This window comes from Mirounga leonina, unplaced genomic scaffold (genome assembly GCF_011800145.1).
Source record: "Mirounga leonina isolate KUSES-001 unplaced genomic scaffold, KU_Mleo_1.0 Mir_93, whole genome shotgun sequence".
NCBI lineage: Eukaryota > Metazoa > Chordata > Mammalia > Carnivora > Phocidae > Mirounga > Mirounga leonina.
Genome location: NW_023270854.1, coordinates 23,872,829 through 23,890,880, shown reverse-complemented (window position 1 = coordinate 23,890,880; position 18,052 = coordinate 23,872,829). Strand labels below are relative to the sequence as shown.

At 45.8% G+C, this 18,052-nt stretch overlaps 1 protein-coding gene across 1 annotated transcript in view; it reads right to left on the bottom strand.

Moving 5' to 3' along the window:
• MYO5B (myosin VB) overlaps positions 1–18,052 on the bottom strand; it is a 334,133-nt gene that overhangs the window by 181,117 nt on the left and 134,964 nt on the right. Inside the window, exons 2-3 of the mRNA XM_034995772.1 lie at positions 15,221–15,331; positions 3,013–3,184 (exon numbers count right to left, since the gene is read on the bottom strand). Of these exons, the coding sequence (XP_034851663.1) occupies positions 3,013–3,184; positions 15,221–15,331 (283 nt within the window). The remainder of the gene's footprint in view (positions 1–3,012; positions 3,185–15,220; positions 15,332–18,052) is intronic.

Here is an 18,052-nt window from a genome sequence, read left to right as displayed (position 1 = left end):
GCAGAAATAAGAATGCAAAGATCACTGCCAAGATGGGGATTGCCTACATTGTGTCCCGCTCTGGTGTTTGGAAAGGTACACGAGAAAATAAGAGAATGGGGAAAATATTTCCCCCCCAAAAAATGTATCTGATAAAGGAGTGATATCCAAAACAAATAAAAAGAACTCTTAAAACTCATCAGAAAATGATCTACCTGATTGAAAAATGGGCAAAAGATCTAAAGAGATCTCACTTAAGATTTAGAGATGGCGGGGCGCCTGGGTGGCTCAGTCGGTTAAGCGTCTGCCTTCAGCTCAGGTCATGATCTCAGGGTCCTGGGATCGAGCCCCGCATCAGGCTCCCCGCTCAGTGGGAAGCCTGCTTCTCCCTCTCCCACTCCCCCTGCTTGTGCTCTCTTTCAAATAAATAAATAAAATCTTAAAAAATAAAGATTTAGGGGCGCCTGGGTGGCTCAGTTGGTTAAGCGACTGCCTTCGGCTCAGGTCATGATCCTGGAGTCCCTGGATCGAGTCCCGCATCAGGCTCCCTGCTCGGCAGGGAGCCTGCTTCTCCCTCTGACCCTCCCCCCTCTCATGTGCTCTCTCTCTCTCTCTCATTCTGTCTCAAATAAATAAAATCTTTAAAAAAAAAAAATAAAGATTTAGAGATGGCAAATAAGCACATGATACATCATTAGGGAAGTACAAATTACAACTCTAAGGAGATACCACCATACACATATTCGAATGGCCAAAACCCAGAACAGGGACAACACCAAATGCTGGTGAGGATGTGGAGCAATGGAAATTCTCCTTCGTTGCTGGTGGAAGGCAAAATGGTATAGCCACTTTGGCTGTTTCTTACAAAACATACTCTCACTGTATGATTCAGCTTTCACACTCCTTGGTATTTATCCAAAGGGGTTGAAAACTTACATCGACGCTAACACCTGCGCGTGGATGTTCACAGCACTTTGACAACTGTCAAAACGTAGAAGCAACTAAGAGGGCCTTCCGTAAGTGACTCAAATGTGATACATGCAGATAATGGAATGTTAGTGTTATAAAAAGTGGTTTATCAAGGTGTGAAAAGACATGGAGGAAAGACTTAGTGGAAGAAGCCAATGAGGCAAGGCTGCGTGATTCCAACCCTATGATGTTCCATAAAAGGCAAAACGGTGGCAGTAGGATAGATCAGTGGTTGCCAGGGACTGGGGGGAGGGAGGAATGCAGAGGCAGAGCACAGGGGATTTGAGGGCAGTGAAACTACTGTTAGGATACCATAATGGTGGACACACGTCATTATACATTTGTCCAAACCCACAGAATGTCCACCACCAAGAGTGAGCCCTAATGGAAACTACAGACTTCGGGTAATAATGATGTGTCACTGTGGGTTCATCAGTTGTAACAAACGTACCACCCTTGAACAGAATGTTAATAGGAGGGGAGGCTGAGCATGTGTTGGGGGCAAGGAGGTGTTATATGGGAAATCTCTCTACTCAATTTTGCTGTGAACCTAAATACAGTTGCTTTAAAAAGTCTGTTTAAAAGAGAAAAAATACCAGAGAATACTTGGAATCATCTGGTGTACTACATTTCAGGCTAAGGGAGAGAAAGAACACCCACCAACTTTTCAAATGGAAGTTTGCCTGAGAAGACAACCCGGACCAAAAAATAAGGCCCAGCACTGATATATTCCATCTAAAGCTAATGACTTGGAGAAGTCTCTTAAAAACAGCCTTAACATGTTGTACTGGTTGTTAGAGGATTGTATAAAAGCCTAATTCATGTAGCATTCAAATTTTGGTATTACACTCTAAGGTCACACATTTTCCTAAAATGTGTGAAATTTTCCTAAAATGTGTGAAATCAGACATTTCCTAAAATGTCTGAAAGCCACTTTCAGAGCAGAAAGGAGTGCTTCCTGAGGACTCTGTATTCTGTGCCATGTTGGTTACTCTGAACAGCTGAAGCTGGAGGAGCCAAGGGGCATTTGGAGAATTACGTACAGACACCAGGACCTCTTTTAGAAGGAAGGACTTTAAAAAATGAAGCTGATGGTGATTTATTCCTTTCTCCCAAAAAGGGAGATTTTATTTTTTTATTCTTTGGAAAAAGCCCAACTTATTGAAGCCTCTGATAACTGATGGTCTTTTTCAAATAAAATTCCACTAGCAATTGGGCTAAAGGAGTTTTGGGGAAACTACTTCTCAAGCACTGAAAAGCTAGCAGAAAAGCTCACCGGAATTCAGTAGCCAACCAACTGATTCCAAACCGAAGTGGAACAGCACAGTGAGAAGAACTCTGGTCCTGGGCCCCCCTTGTGATCAAGAGGGAAGACCAGGGCTCTGAAGTACAGCAGGGATGACCCCCCCGCCGCAAAACAGTCCGCAGCCTGACTGCTCAGCCACACCCTGAAATGGTTTGCTTCTCAGACAAGGATTTACAGGGCTCTGGTTTTCACCACACCACTTCATACTCACACACATAAAAAAAAAAAAAATGTGGGAAATTGAGAAGTTTCAAGAAAAACAAAAATGAGAATTTTAGGACTTTTAAAGCATTTGTCATGTTCTCTGCTCATGAGTTCGACACATATTCATCATGCATCATGTTTGTACATGGCAAGGGAGAGGGTCAAAGACAGCACTTTTCTAGACTGAGAACAGAAGCCAGCCAGGCATCTATTTCCAGGAGTGTGCTCAGTGAGGACAGCAGACACCTGAGCTAGGACCCTGGGATGCCTTTACTCCTCTCCTACAGACTCTAGGACCACGCCGAAGTCGGTCAAGCCACATGGTGTGGCCCATTTCTTCCCTGGTTGGGCTGTGATTAACACCAATCATCCCAGAGATGTAGGGCAGCCTCATTAAGCCACATTCTCTGATTGCAAACCTTTCAAGGGTCACAGATGAGAGGTACTTAAGAGAATGCTAGTAGGATTCCTAACTATTAGAGAGTTGAACACGTAAAGTCTGAAGATTGCAAGTACTCTCAAACCCACGCAGCCAACAGATGCACATCACTTACCACAGTAAGTGTAGATATGGTTCGACTCCAGGAAACGGACCTTTAAATTATGCAAAACTGCAGGCTCGTGTAGGTAGCTAAGGGCAGTTAGGTCATTTTCTCCCACCAGGATATCTGGATTCCGCAGAAAAGGCAGCTGGTTGCTTTGGACATCAATGGGGTATTCCCGAATCTAAAGAAATGCAAGTAATAGACACAAAAAGGCAGGGTTAGGAACCATGTAGCCTGCATTCAAAGTCCTCTCGTGTCCTCTAGGATCACTGCCCTAACGTGATAGTAAGTGATGAAGACCAATAACCCATTTTAGACAAGGGCCAACGGAACAAAATGCTGGTCTTGCCGTAAGAGACCAGCCCAGGTGGAAAGTTTGCTGGTGACATAACCCCAGTGTATCAAGGTAAAAATGAACGAATGACATGAGACATTTGGAAGCACAGCGAGATTTAATGACATATTCTACTGGCTTGAACTGATCCTTAGCGGGTCTTTAATCCTGGTTGCAATAGGAGTACTGTTCCTTCTCCCACGCAGCAAACCCTCTTTGGCCCCATTGAAGGCTGCTGCTTTCCTCTCCGCCATCAACCGACCCATTCACTTTTTATTGGGATTGCCTTGCAACTAAGTGCTCTGCATAAATGCCCTCAAGTTGTACATATATTCTTCGACAAGCTGACTACAAGCTACTCCAGGGAAGTCATTTTACTTTGACATAACACAGGATAGAAGCTTGATACACACACATGCCTGTCATCAGGGAGTCTCAAAGGCAAAGTGCTATCCTTGTATCCTTAGCATAACACTTGGACGTGAGTACTCCAAAGATGTTTACTGTCAGGATATAACTGGCCCGTGGATATACATATTTACGTAATAAAAAGAGGATGTTCTTTAGTGTGTAGATAGGAGAATCTTGGCTATGGCTTACAATGTTTTATCTAAGTTTTTTATGGTGTTCTTTAAAATCTGAGAGCTTGTAAAAAACAGTTTCTCAAACACTACTTAATGTGTAGGCAGAGTCTGGGGTGGGACCCAGAAATCTGAAATTAAAAAAAAAACCCTCAAGTAGTTCTGCAACAGGTGGTCTATAGATATTTTAAGAACAACTCTTCTATATAAGCCTTTCAGGAAATTCTATGGGTATAGCCCCAATTTACTTTAATAAGTTTAAGAACATAAATATCAATGTTCTCTCCTGTCCCACTTTTAGATGGTCTTGCACAACCAGATCTTAAGGTATATTATAGCCAGCAAGTACAGTAATGGTGCTAAAATCGGCAGATAGAGGAAACCTAATAGCAGATCCAGAAATAAATGAAGGCACAGAAGGAAAATTTGTTCATGACACTGAAGTCATTAAAAGGAATTTCCAGGGCGCCTGGGTGGCTCAGTTGGTTAACCGACTGCCTTCGGCTCAGGTCATGATCCTGGAGTCCCAGGATCGAGTCCCGCATCGGGCTCCCTGCTCGGCGGGGAGTCTGCTTCTCCCTCTCCCACTCCCCGTTTGTGTTCCCTCTCTCGCTGTGTCTTTCTCTGTCAAATAAATAAAATCTTTAAAAAAAAAATAAATAAAAGGAATTTCCACTATAACAGCAGTAGGTAAATTTGAAGCTATTTAGAGAAAAAGAATTGAGCCAGTGTTCTATTCTCATTCCCTCATACAAAGTAAGTTTTAGATAAAACAAAAAATAAAACCAAAATAAAGAAAACGTAGGTAGTTTTAAAAGCTTCGGAAGGAAGTACTTTTAAAGAATGATGAAGAGTCAGAAGCATGTTACAAAATTTTTGTATTTTGACTATCAGTAGAATTTTTAAGCCATCATAAAACACACCAGAAGTAAAATGAGAGAAGGGGACGAGGATTTTGCATTACGTAACAGAATTAATCCTAGTAACCAAAGGTTTAAGAAGCCAAAAAGAAAACCAATACCCCAACAGAAAATAATGTAAGGGATACAAGCCACAAAAAGAACTACAGACAACACGAAAAACTATTCAATTGCCATTAACCAAAGAGATACAAGTAATAGATTAGCAGCACCGTTATCCACCACATAAGCAAAGGTGTAGAAACTGGTAAGACCTTCAGTACGAAGGATGCAGCCAAACAGGTGTACCACGCCCAGGTTCAGATGGATTGACCTTTTCAGAAGGCAACTGGTAACACCTCGCCAGACCCTTTCATGAAGACTCTTTCTTGGCCTCAGGAGACGATCTCACAAATATGGGTAAAGATCTCAATAATCTATCCATCATGAAAGTTACACCTGACATACACCTGTATTTATAGGCCAGCAGCTACCCACAGCATCCTGCTGAATTTACGAAGAGGCAGGTGACAGAATGAAATGTAGGAAGTCTCTGTGGAACGACATCCCACAAATTATCAACAGTTAGCCATGTTAGTGAGGTTTTCTTTATACAGGTTCCTGTGGGGGTTATGGGGGCACTCTTCTTTTTGTGTAAAGGTCTTTTATCAAATTTACTCCATACAGAGATGGGGCAGGATACAAAATTTCCAGAAGGTAGGCAACAAGGGGAAATGGAGTATGTGGAGATTTAAGTTCTAGAGGGGATGGCTCCCCCTGCCACCTTTCACCTTTAGCTGAGTCCCTGTCGTCACTGGGACTCTAACACGACCCTCCCTCTCCCTCTTTCTGCAGACCTCCCCATGGAGATGCCCTCGCCCCTGGAGCAGTACGTTCGCTCTGCATGTCCCGTGTGGCTCTGCACCCCCCTCCCACCCCGGGTACACAGCACAGAACTCAGCCAAGGGCAGAACCGCAGGGCTCACCTAGCTCAACCCCTCGTTTTTCAGATTAGGAAGCGGGAACCTGGGCTCCAAGTCTTCAAACCCTGAGACAGAAACGCTGGCATTCCATCTTTCCTCAGATGAAACACTCCCTCAAAAACTCTCCCTCAAGCGCACAGAGGGAAACGCATATGCGATTTTGTGAAAATAAGGTCCACAAATAAGCCAGTGGTACTGGTTACAGTAGAATAGATAAGTAAACATGCCCAGAGCTGTAGCAAGGACGGAGGAGGTGCAAGCTCAGCATTAGACGGAACAGATTCTGTGGTGTGTATACATCCAGAGGGAAGCAGGGAATGAGAGACTTAAGGGTTTTGTTTTTTTTTTAAAATAGGATTTTGATTCCAACACTGCTGTTACTATTGAACGTTCACAGCCAACATGGTTTTATTTGAAATCTAAGCATTTAGGATGTGATCAGGGACCATGAAAACTTCCCAGCACAAAGGACTTCACAATGTAGTAACTGGGCCATTGGAGGTGAAGAGGTGAATAAATGTCGACACTCCTGACAAGATTTAATTCTCAGTCACCCACCCGTAATGAGCATTGACCGCACCCCCCCACCCCGCCCCCAACGAACAGATGGCCATCTCCAATTGGTCCTCACCTAGCATACTGGGACTAGCCAAAACTTGAGAATACAGAGGAAGAGGTTAGGGGATGGGTCCATACTTGCACTTTCCAATAGGGCAGTATGTATGGCTATTGAAATTAAATTCACTGAAATTAAATACATTCAAAACTTCAGTTTCTCAGCCACACTAGTCCCATTTCAAGGGCCCAACAGATCCATGTGGCCAGACTACCATACTGGCCACTGCAGACAGACCACATTCCACTGCACCACAGTGTTCTTCTGGAGAACACTGGTCTAGATTGCCCTATACTCCGTGGGTCTGTGGTTTTAGAATACTTAGCAGGCGCTAAAAAATATTAGCTGAATGGAATGTTGGTTTTTTTTTTCATGACCTCTCTCGTATCAACTCATATCCATGTTACACAGAACTACACCAAGAGAACATAATCCTAGAAACACCTTTGAATGACAACTCCCAACACAAAGATTTGGGGCTAAGAAGCAGCATATATGGCAGATAAAGCCAACTTCTCTCTCCTACTCTGCCCATAGAACTTAGAGGTCCAGAGAAAGTAAGCTAACAGTAATATGGTTACCAGCTGGCAAGGGGTTGGTGTTGACCCTGAAGGGCTACACACAGCGAACTCTGGCACCCAGCTAGAGAAGTCAAAATGGGCTCCGAACCATGGTGGAGCATTTAGGTATGGTCTCTACCGTGGTACGTGTTCCTGCTTTGAGAAGTCAGCAAGAAACTCAGAAGTAGCTGCCCAAGGGGGTTTCCAAAAGAGCGTGCATAGGGGGAGTGTAAAAGGTACAGTGGAGGTACTCAAGTATCTCACCAAGTTTCTAAAAGATTTCTAAAGATTTCTGGCTTTGACCTTTTCATTTTCTAAACCCTATGCTTACAAATGTATTACATTCATTATAGATGGGCTGTTTTCACTGCTGTATAACCAGACCCTGGCATATCATGGCTCAACTGCTCTTAACGCATCATGAATAAATGGTGATACAATTAAGGGAAGAAAATGGCCATAAAGGAAAACATAAAAGAAGTTTGAATTTTAAACAAAATGACAGCAGCATAAGAACACGGAGTCCAAGGTAATCTTTTGATTCCAAATCAGCAGGAAACACAGCTTAGGCATTCTGTTAGAATCGTCGGGTCCCAGCTTGGTGGATCTCAGCAGTGAACAATCCAGACATTTCCCCTATGGGCTTAATCCAGGGTTTACTCAATCACCACATGGTTTTCATTTAGGATGGAGGGTGGGGAGGGGCTGCTGCCCTGGGCATTTTGGGTGCTTAGCAGCACTCCTGCCCTCCAACCTGCCAGACGCAAGTAGCTGACCACCCTCCTTAGTCAGGACAACCCCAAACGTATCCAGACACTGCCAAATGTCCCTTGCTGGCAGTTGGGGGGCGGGGGGGGAGGACAGAGAGAACAGAGGACAGAAATCACTGCTTCACCCATCTCTGAGCAGAAACAGCCAGGCAAAGATCTTTCCCATCCTAACTGATGGGAAAGATCACCCACACAGTGGAGGAAAAGGGCAATGGTAATAGGAGACAGATCCCTCAGGAGACGGATGCTGGCAATGGTCGCACAACATTGTGAATACCCTTACTGCCCCAGACAGGACACGTCGGAACACGGTGAAGATGCTCATTTTTAGGTTGTGTTTTACAATAAAAGTACGTCCATCTGAAAATTACAGCCTACTTTAGGCAAGATAACTAATTGCATTGTAACAATTTACCAATAGATCTTTATGTGCCATTTGTTTTATAGCTTCAAATGTTTTTTGTACATGTACAATATAAACAGGATAAATACAGTCTTCTTCATACTTCTTGGCATCTAAACAAAGACAGTCACACCTGTGGATTAGTGAGCTACTGAAGGCAAAAAATTATGAGGTGACCAAATAAATTTAGAAGAATAGAAATAACCAGTAAAACAAAAAGGAAAGCCTACTAGTCAAAATCACTTGCACTAGGAAGTTCTACTGGGACAAGAGTATCTACCACTCTCAGCTCTGGTTTTGCCAGATGTGCATACAGCTGACACTTCCCCTGAACTGGGCTGACAAGACCTGTGGGCACTCTCCAGGTGCACAGGTCCGAGTACACCAACGGCCAAGTACGGTGGTCCTAGTTCTTCCGCAACATTTGCTTCTTGACATGAAGAACCAAGTTGGCCATGTCCTGGCTGTAACAGCTGGATATGTTTGGCACCGTCCTCAGACCGGAGTAAGAGGTGCCTTTCCCTGGGCCCTGCATCTTCAAGGGCTCCATTATCTTAAACACAAACTAGAAGCTTATGAAAGAACACGTGGTCACTCTGCCACTTGACATCAGGCTTCAGTGCCGACACGGTGAGATCGGCAACCCTCAACACACACTCCTGTGACTGACACCTCCGGCTCCAGGAAAATGCTTCTGCACTCCTCTTGCCCCACATCCTTGAAATAAGACAATGGCCTCCAGGTGCCTTGCAGGTCTGTGGACCGTAACACGGCCAACGCCAGAGAGAGACACCACTTTGGAGTGTGGGGAGAAACCAGGCAGTCAAGATGATTAGAGTAAAGGAAAGGCAAACGCGCATGTTAATCCTGCCTTTCAGAGGCACAAATGCAGAGAAAATCCACACATGGAAGCACCAATACCGGGCCCAACATCCAGCTCCCTGCCTCCCCACAGGCCGAGGCTCCAGAGGCACTCACAAAATAGGACAGTGTTTGCAACCACGGCAACACGACATGAGCAATATTTGGCAAATAGTCCATAATTCATGTTCCTCTTAAATCTGTTTATATATATGTGTACAGGCACAACATGCTTAAAGATAATGGTTCTTTACAGTGGCAACCAGATAGAGACTGAATAGTAGAGAATTGCAAATGTATTTTTAATATATTAGATGTTTTCGTTGTCAAAATTTAGCCATGTCTGTTTCACTTAAATTTTGATGCCTTTACTAACAGATAGAGGCTTACATCCACCCTCTTGCCCTGGCCCCACCAATGTTCAAGGGCTTGGGTATGCAGACACACGGGTGGGGCACGTTCCCCTCCTTCAAGCTCACGTATGCCATTTCCTCGCACACTCAGGGAGGCCCCTGCACACAAGAGGTACCTGCCATGAAGGTGGCCGTGGGACACTGGATACGAACTCCAGTCAGCAATCAATCAAGGATAGATGGAATATACCCAACATCATAAAGGCTATATGCAGAAGACCCACTGTTATTATCGTACTCAATGGGGGAAAGACAGCTTTTCCTCTAAGGTCAGGAACAACACAGGGATGTCCACTCTCACCATTACTATTTAACACAGTACTGGAAGTCTTAGCCTCAGTAATCAGACAACAAAAAGAAATAAAAGGCATTCAAATCAACAAGGAAGAAGTCAAACTCTCCCTCTTCACAGAAAACATGATACTCTATGTAGAAAACCCGAAAGACGCCACAAAAATTTGCTCGAATACATGAATTCTGCAAAGTTGCAGGATATAAAAAAATCAACGTACAGAAATCTGTTGCATTTCTACACACTAACAATGAAGTAGCAGAAAGAAATCAAGGAATCAATTCCACTTGCAATTGCACCAAACACTAAGACACCCAGGAATAAGCCTAACCAAAGAGGTAAAAGATCTGTACTCTGAAAACTATAGAACACTTACAAAAGAAACTGAAGAGGACACAAGGAAATGGAGAAACATTCCATGCTCATGGATTAGAAGAACATACGTTGTTAAAATGCCTATATTATCCAAAGCAATCTACACATTTATTGCAATCCCTATCAAAATACCACCAGCATTTTTCACAGAGCTAGAACAATCCTAAAATTTGTATGGAACCACAAAAGACCAAAGCCAAACCAAACCAAAAACCAAATAGCCAAAAAAATCCTGAAAAAGCAAAGCAAAGCTGGAAGTATCAGGACAGTATGGTACTGTCACACAGAACAGATGCATAAATCAAACAGACACATAGATCAATGGAACAGAATAGAGAACCCAGAAATGGACCCACAACTCTCTGGTCAACTAATCTTTGACAAAGCAGGAAAGAACATCCAATGGAAAAAAAGACAGTAAATGGTGTTGGGAAAACTGGACAACATGCACAAGGATGAAACTTTCTTATACTACACAAAAAATAAATTCAAAATGGATGAGACACCTAAACGTGAGATAGGAAACCATCAAAATCCTAGAGGAGAACACAGGCAGCAACCTCTTTGACCTCGGCCACAGCAACTTCTTGCTAGACACATCGCCAGAGGCAAGGGAAACAAAAGCAAACATGAACTATTGGGACTTCATCAAGATAAAAAGCTTTTGCACAGCGAAAGAAACAGTCAACAAAACTAAGAGGCAGCCTACAGAATGGGAGAAGACATTCGCAAATGACATATCAGATAAAGGGCTACTACCCAAAAATCCATCAAGAACATATCAAGCTCAACACCCCAAAACCAAATAATCCAGTTAAGAAATGAGCAGAGGACCTAGACATTTTTCCAAAGACGACATCCAGATGGTTAACAGAAACATGAAAAGATGCTCAACATCACTCATCAGGGAAATACAAATCAAAACCATGATGAGATATCACCTCACACCTGTCAAAATGGCTAAAATCAAAGCACAGGAAACAACAGGTGTTGGCAAGGATGTAGAGAAAGGGGAACTCTCTCCCATTCTTGGTGGGAATACAAACTGGTGCAGCCACTGTGGAAAACAGTACGGGGGTTCCTAAAAAGTTAAAAATAGAACTACCCTATGATCTAGCAATTGCAAAACTAGGTATTTACCCAAAGGATACAAAACTACAGATTCAAAGGGGTACCTATACCCTGATGTTTACAGCAGCATTATCAACAATAGCCAAACTATGGAAAGGGCCCAAGTGTCCACCAATAACAAATACAGAAGATGTGGTATAAATATACAATGGAATATTACAGCCATCAGAAAGAATATCTTACCATTTACAACAACATGGATGGAACTAGAGCGTATTATGCTAAGTAAAGTAAGTCACTCACATAAAGACGCTTAACTGACTGAGCCACCCAGGCGCCCTGGAATTTGTTGGCTGGTAGTTGGTAGTTTAAGTGTCTGCCTTTGGCTCAGGTCACAATCTCAGGGTCCTGGATCGAGCCCTGTGTCAGGCTCCCTGCTCAGCGGGGAGTCTGTTTCTCCCTTTCCCTCTCTGCCCCTTCTACCCCTTGGGCTTGCTCTCTCAAATAAAATCTTAAAAAAAAAAAAAAAAAAGACAAATTCCATATGATTTCACTCATATGTGGAAATTTTTTTTTAAAGTAGGCTCCACACCCAGTGTGGAGCACCATTTGAGGCTTGAACTCACGACCCTGAGATCAAGACCTGAGCTGAGAACAAGAGTCGGCCACTTAACCGACTGAACCACCCAGGCACCCCACCATATGTGGAATTTAAGTAATAAAACATATGAACTTATGGGAGGAGGAGAAGAGAGGGAAACAAACCATAAGAGACTTAACAACAGAGAACAAACTGAGGCTTGATGGAAGGAGGTGAGTGGGGGATGCGCTACACGGGTGATGGGTATTAAGGAGGGCACTTGTTATGATGAGCAGTGTGTGGGGGGGTGTATGTAAGTGATGAATCACTGAATTCTACTCCTGAAACCAATATTGCAATGTTAACTAACTAGAATTTAAATTAAAATTAAAAAAAAAATTTAGATGCCAAACCATGGAAATGGAGTTTTCCCCGCCACTAGAGGGCAGGAGTTACAAGGGAGGTGGCGGCAGGAGACAGAAGGCCTGCCAGGCACAACTCTCTATCCAGGCAAACAAGGAGGGAACTCTGTATCACCAAGGTTTGCGAACAGGGACAGAAATGCTTGATCCAGTTTAAAAGCAGCACTGTGTTAGGGTCCGCATACCTGGCTACTTTGCACCCATCACAGCTGCGGGGAGAAAGAGAGGATGCTATCCTTTTCCAAGAAATCTCCCATAGGCTTAAATATAAAGTAACTTACATTGCACTCAGTGAAACAAGCCAGACACAGCAGGACAAATATGGGACATAGGACTCCACTTCTATGAGGTGCCCAGAGCCGTTACCAGTGGCTGCAAGGGGGAGTTAGAGCTGAATGGAGACAGTTTCAGTTTTGCAAGATCAAAACTTCCAGACATGGATGGTGGTACAAGAATGTGGAGGTACTTTATGTCACTGAACTGTGCGTTTAAAAATGGTTAACGTGGTCAGTTTTATGTTTTGTGTATTTGACCACAGCTAAAATAATAAGCAACACTGAAGAAACCTCTCCGAGGAGCCTGACCACCTTGAGCTGAGCACACAAGCAAGCAGTAAGGTAGAAGCTGGGGCTTAAGGATACTGTTGCTCCAGAAGAGAATGAATTTATTTTCATCCTTTGCCACCGTACTTCAACCCACACTCTTGGACTTCAGTGGTAGGGAGGGTGGGGGAGCACTGCGAGGTGGATTTCGGCCAGCCTGATACATCAAAGATGGTCTTGGCTACAGAGCACATGCTCCTCAAACTTGCAGAGGCCAGTCCTCTAACTTCTGCCCTCCTGCCTTTGGTCCACAGCTCAGCTTCGTCGTTCCTAGTAACCACTTGCAGCCAGCTGTGGACAAACCACAGTCTGCAAGGAACCTGGACAGAGCTGGACGTTCAGAGCACATTATTTCTTGAGAGCCGCTAATCTGCAGCCCCAGGCATCCCTTCTGATTACACGCTGACTGGCCAAGTAGCAGGTGGGGAGGGGGGGGTCCTGGGCAGCCTCCAGGATTAGTCATGCTGGGCAGATTTTCAGCTGGAGAGACAAGCATCTGCTCTGTTTTAGCAACACAGGTCATTCCTCACTACCTCCGTACAACCCTTTAAAAACACCCACCCACTTAAAAGATCATCTAAAATGAAGTATGTTGGAATAGAAGTTACACCATTCAAGTGGGTGAACTAATTTCATTTTGTTTGGGGTGTGGGGTGGGAAGTTATTCCGCACGGTAAACATGATTCCATCTGTTGGGAATTTTCTTTCACACCTCCAAACCAAGAGGCGGCTAGCCAAGTCTGCCTGCCAGGAAGGGGAAGGGGAGGCGTGCACACCTTGGTGTAAAAATCTAACTTGGTGTCCCAGTTTTACCAAGTGATAGGCTTGAGGGGATATAAACAGAAGCTAGTAAGGGGAGATGTTCCATCTTTCTACTAATCAATGAGTTAATCACCAACCACAGTAGGTACTATGTGAGCAAAGGGTAAGACAAGGTCCGTTTCTCAAGTAGGTCATTACTAACTAAAAAGACAAGACCAAGATGCTTGAAAGAAGAAAAAACAGCAAGAGGGTCAATGATCAAAGGCTAAGTGATGTGGTACCAACTTTTAGTCTCAGAGGGAGGCCAGAAGCACTCCAGCCTCCCTCCTCCCCCAATGTGCGCTCTACAACAGCCCCTGCAACGTAACCCGCCCCAAAGCCAATTCTTGGTTTCTTCCTGTCACTGCCTTCAAAACCTGTTTCTCATATGGAATCTAAAAACAAAACACACAAACGAGTGATTCCATGTGGCATTCATCTTTCTCAGTAGGACTTATTTCATGGAGCCTAATACCCACACGGCACAAGGTGTAAGCTCGTCCAATCTCTACGCTGTATGCCTGAAACTAACCTAACACTGCGTGTCAACTATACTCCCAGGTTTTTGCCAACACTGGTTTCCCTCACACGCTCCCCCTCTGTAAGCCCTGCCCAAATGGCCTGTGCCCTCGTCCTCGGGCCACCTCTCTGACCCCTTCTTCAAACAGCGCCCGGTGCACAGGCCTCCTTTCCTTCAACACGGAAAGGGAACACCATGCAGCCTCGGGGCTCTGGCGCACGCAGCACTCCTGCCTGGAACATTCTGCCCGCTCATTCCGCCCGGAGTCTTCGACGGCCGGCTCCTTCCCATGACCCCTTCCCCTCCTCAGGCTCCCTCTCTTTTCTGTCCCCCACCTTATCCACCGGCTTCTGTGCCTCATGCGATGGGTCGCAGCACTTTGCTGTACCTCTGTGCCCCAGCCCCCAATGGCGGGGCCACACACACCCCCAAGACCCGCACAGCCAAGTATTCAAATATTTGTGAAATGCACACCTCACGGAGAGAGTGGTTGCAAAAAGCTCAAGAAATTCAGGATAATCAGGGTGTATCAGAGGAAGATTTCATAGCTAACTACCTGGTCTTCCTTCTGATGAAGCCCCCTGAAGGGCAACTGCTAAAGCCATCCGTCCCGCTACAGCAGCTCACGCACACGAGGGCTCATGTGCCAGGCACGGTTCTAAGCACACGTCTCATAGCAACTCCTCATACTCTCAAAAGCACCCTAGACAGACCATGGCTCGCATTGAACAGATGAAGTAACGGGTATGGAAAGATTGCTAACTTGCCCGAGGGCACAGAGCTAGCGACGGCTGAGCCGGGGCCCCGATCCCCACACAGGCTGGGGCCAGGGCTCCAACCACTCTCCCACGCGCGCTCTCTCACGCCACCTCCCACTGACGCCTCAGCCCCATGAAGGGAACCCTTCCTGCTACTCCACGGAGAAGATCCTTGCCGTGGCCACCAGAGATCTCTCAGCTGCCAACACCAGTGGGCATGTACTGACTAGCATGGTTTACCACTTGCACATATGTGATCAACAGCAGCAACCAAAAGATGCCAGGGGCTCAAGCAGCTCTACTCTGCGGGGGAAGCTCCAGCCCACAGCATACCACCCAGACCCCCATGCTCCCCGCTTCCATGACCTGCACTTACTGTTTCATCTTCCAGTCTGAGCTGGAGGCTCTTCTCTCCCTCCTTGTAGTCCTTGGTTAATTCAGCTGAGCGCCATACTTCGTCAGGGTCAGGGATCCAGACCCTCGTGTACTGGAAGATTAAAAAAAAAAAAAAGTCAGATAGAAATAAAGCTTTCAGGTGTCTACATGGGTATTGCTACCTCTGAGGGGCCCTCCGGAGAACTTGTAAAGCCACCTTGACACACCTTCCTCTCTTCTCATTTCAAAACACAAAGTGCTCTAATACCATGACAAGTAACTCACAGGACTGGGGACAGAGGGCACTTTCTAGATCCTAAGAGGATGCCACAGATCAATGTAATTCTCATTCTGCCAGCAAGACTGCCAAGCCTGCATCTGGTTACATTCACCAGGGCTTTGCATCCTCATCTCAAGGGCAGGACAAAATAGCAATGTCAGAGGGAGCGTCTAGTGTGCTACAGATGAGAGAAAAAACAACTCATGCCAAGACCAAGACCGAAGAGCCCGTCTTCAAGTCTTGGGAACCTCCGCTCTGATATGCTGCATTCAGGGACAAAGCCATTTTCCTGCAGGAGTGAAAAAAAGTGTAAGCAAATTGAAAGTGTATTTACATACTCCTGAATTGTCAGCAACCTCAATTTACTTGTGCATTCTTTAAGCCACAAACCTACCCCCAAACCTTGCTCAAGCTCCCCCAGTTGCTACGGGATTTGCAAGGTCATGAAGCTGGCCAACTCCCGCAGGGGAGAACACAGCCCTTAGTGAGTAAGCCCTCTGGATCTAGCAGGGGGGCCATCGGCCCGGACTGCACACTACAATCACCTAAGAATGTCACAACACCAAGACTGGGTTCTACCTCAGACCAACTCAGAATCCGAGGGGACCTAAGAGCTCCCACGGTGAATGTCATGTGCAGCCGTGGGAACCGCAGCTCAGATGCACCGAACGGCAGCATCTGGGCCGGCTGGCGGTCACTCTTGGCAGCACGCCTTACATCTGTCCGACAAATTTCTGTATTTTATAGGTATGTGATCGCCACAGGGCCTGTTTGCTTTAGAAGCTGGCTGTGCGCACATGCGCGCGCGCACACACACACACACGGTTTCATGACCATAGAAAAGTCTTAGCAAACCTGAAACTAATAGCCTTACATGACCAAAAGGCCAGCCAGAACGTGGGTCTGGGTCAGTATAACTGGCCTCCCTTGTGGAGGGAGAGCTCCAAGTCCAGAGCTTGCGGCCAGTCCGTTGCCTGGGCCCAAACAGCCAGTGGGCTTTCTTATGGGCTTGTTTTACAGTGTCTCCTCCAGATGGTCACTGCCCTCTTTAAAAGCAAGCCCCTGGCCCTTACTGCACTGGTCTTGGACTCACCAATGAGAAGAGTAAGTCATGAGGCAACAGACTCGCAACACTCATTCATGGGAACACAAGCCACCCCCAATTTGCATCCCTGATATCCCAGCCCAGGATACAAAGCCAAAGTCGGTTTTTGCATTATGAAGCAGCAAGTTCACAGGATCTTCTCTCTGCCTCTGAGCGTGCTGTATTGATTGCATCTTTATAGAAGATGCTCTAGAGCTTTAGGGTACCCCTAAATGCTTTGGAGTAGACATTAAGAACGCTCTGAGCTATCTCCGGAGAAAATCTGAGCATTTGCCAACTGCAACCGTCAACATTTCTTCTCCCCTCAGGTGTTCTAACCTTCCTCCTCCTAGGTCCTGTAAACCTACCTTCCACCCCGCTGCAAGGACTTTTCAGATCCTGTCCCCACGCCTCAGGTGAAGGATCTTTCCTTAGCCTCACTGCAGTTGTCATCCCTCCGAGCTCGCTCCTGGGACTTGCCGTCCAGGCCGAGGGAGAACAGCACACCCAAGAAATTGTCCTCCATGTCTCCACACCGTGTAAATGGGGTCAGGAATGGCTCAAGGGAAAAGGGACAAGAAGAATGAGGAAAATCCCAACAGGAACGGAGGGAAGGATGGTATGTGGAGATCGTCGAGGTGGACATCCTGGAAGCCAAGGGGCCCAGTTCCAGCTCACACGGGGGCTCCTCTGGCCGGACCCCTGCTGTCCACGTGCCCTTTCCTGACCTGTTAATTGCACCAGCACCTGGAAACCTCACTGCCTGGCACTAGCTGTTTGATTCGTATTCTGGGAGGATCGATTTATCTACTTGTATAAATCTCTTCGCTCTCAGGAGACTGAAAAGAGCTACTGGAAGAAAACAGTCTGTTTTCCCATCCCACAGAACCCAGCACAGCCTCACGCCCTAATAATGCTTGAGCTCTCTGCTGCTCTAAGTGAGGACCTCAGGCTCACCATCACCTGCAAGCGTGTTAGAAATGGAGACCCTCAGCCTCCACGCACACCCACTGCATCCCCTAAGTACCTGCTCTTCTGCTTCTTCAGTACATGCTCCTCCTTCCCTGCCTTTGTGCATGGGTCAGCAAACTAGAGCCCTGGGCCAAATCTAGTGTGCCACCTGTTTTTGTACAGCCCAGGAGGTAAGTAAACATTTAAATGTTCAAATGGCTGGGGAGGGGGAGGAGAGTGATATCCAGATGACAACATGTCAATTACACGAAAGTCAAATTTTGGTGTCCATGAAGTTTTACTGGAGCCCAAGCACACATTCCACGCACATACGGTCTACAGCTGCTCCTGCATTTTGAGGATGGTCGTGTCGTCGTGACACGGACCCTGTGGCCTGAAAGCCTGAAAGGTTTACTATCTGGCCATTACAGTGAAGGTCTTTTGCCCTTTGTACACGAGGTTTCCGCAGCTCGGAACGCCCTTCCCTCACTTGTCCGTGTGGGCAGAGTCCAAGTTCC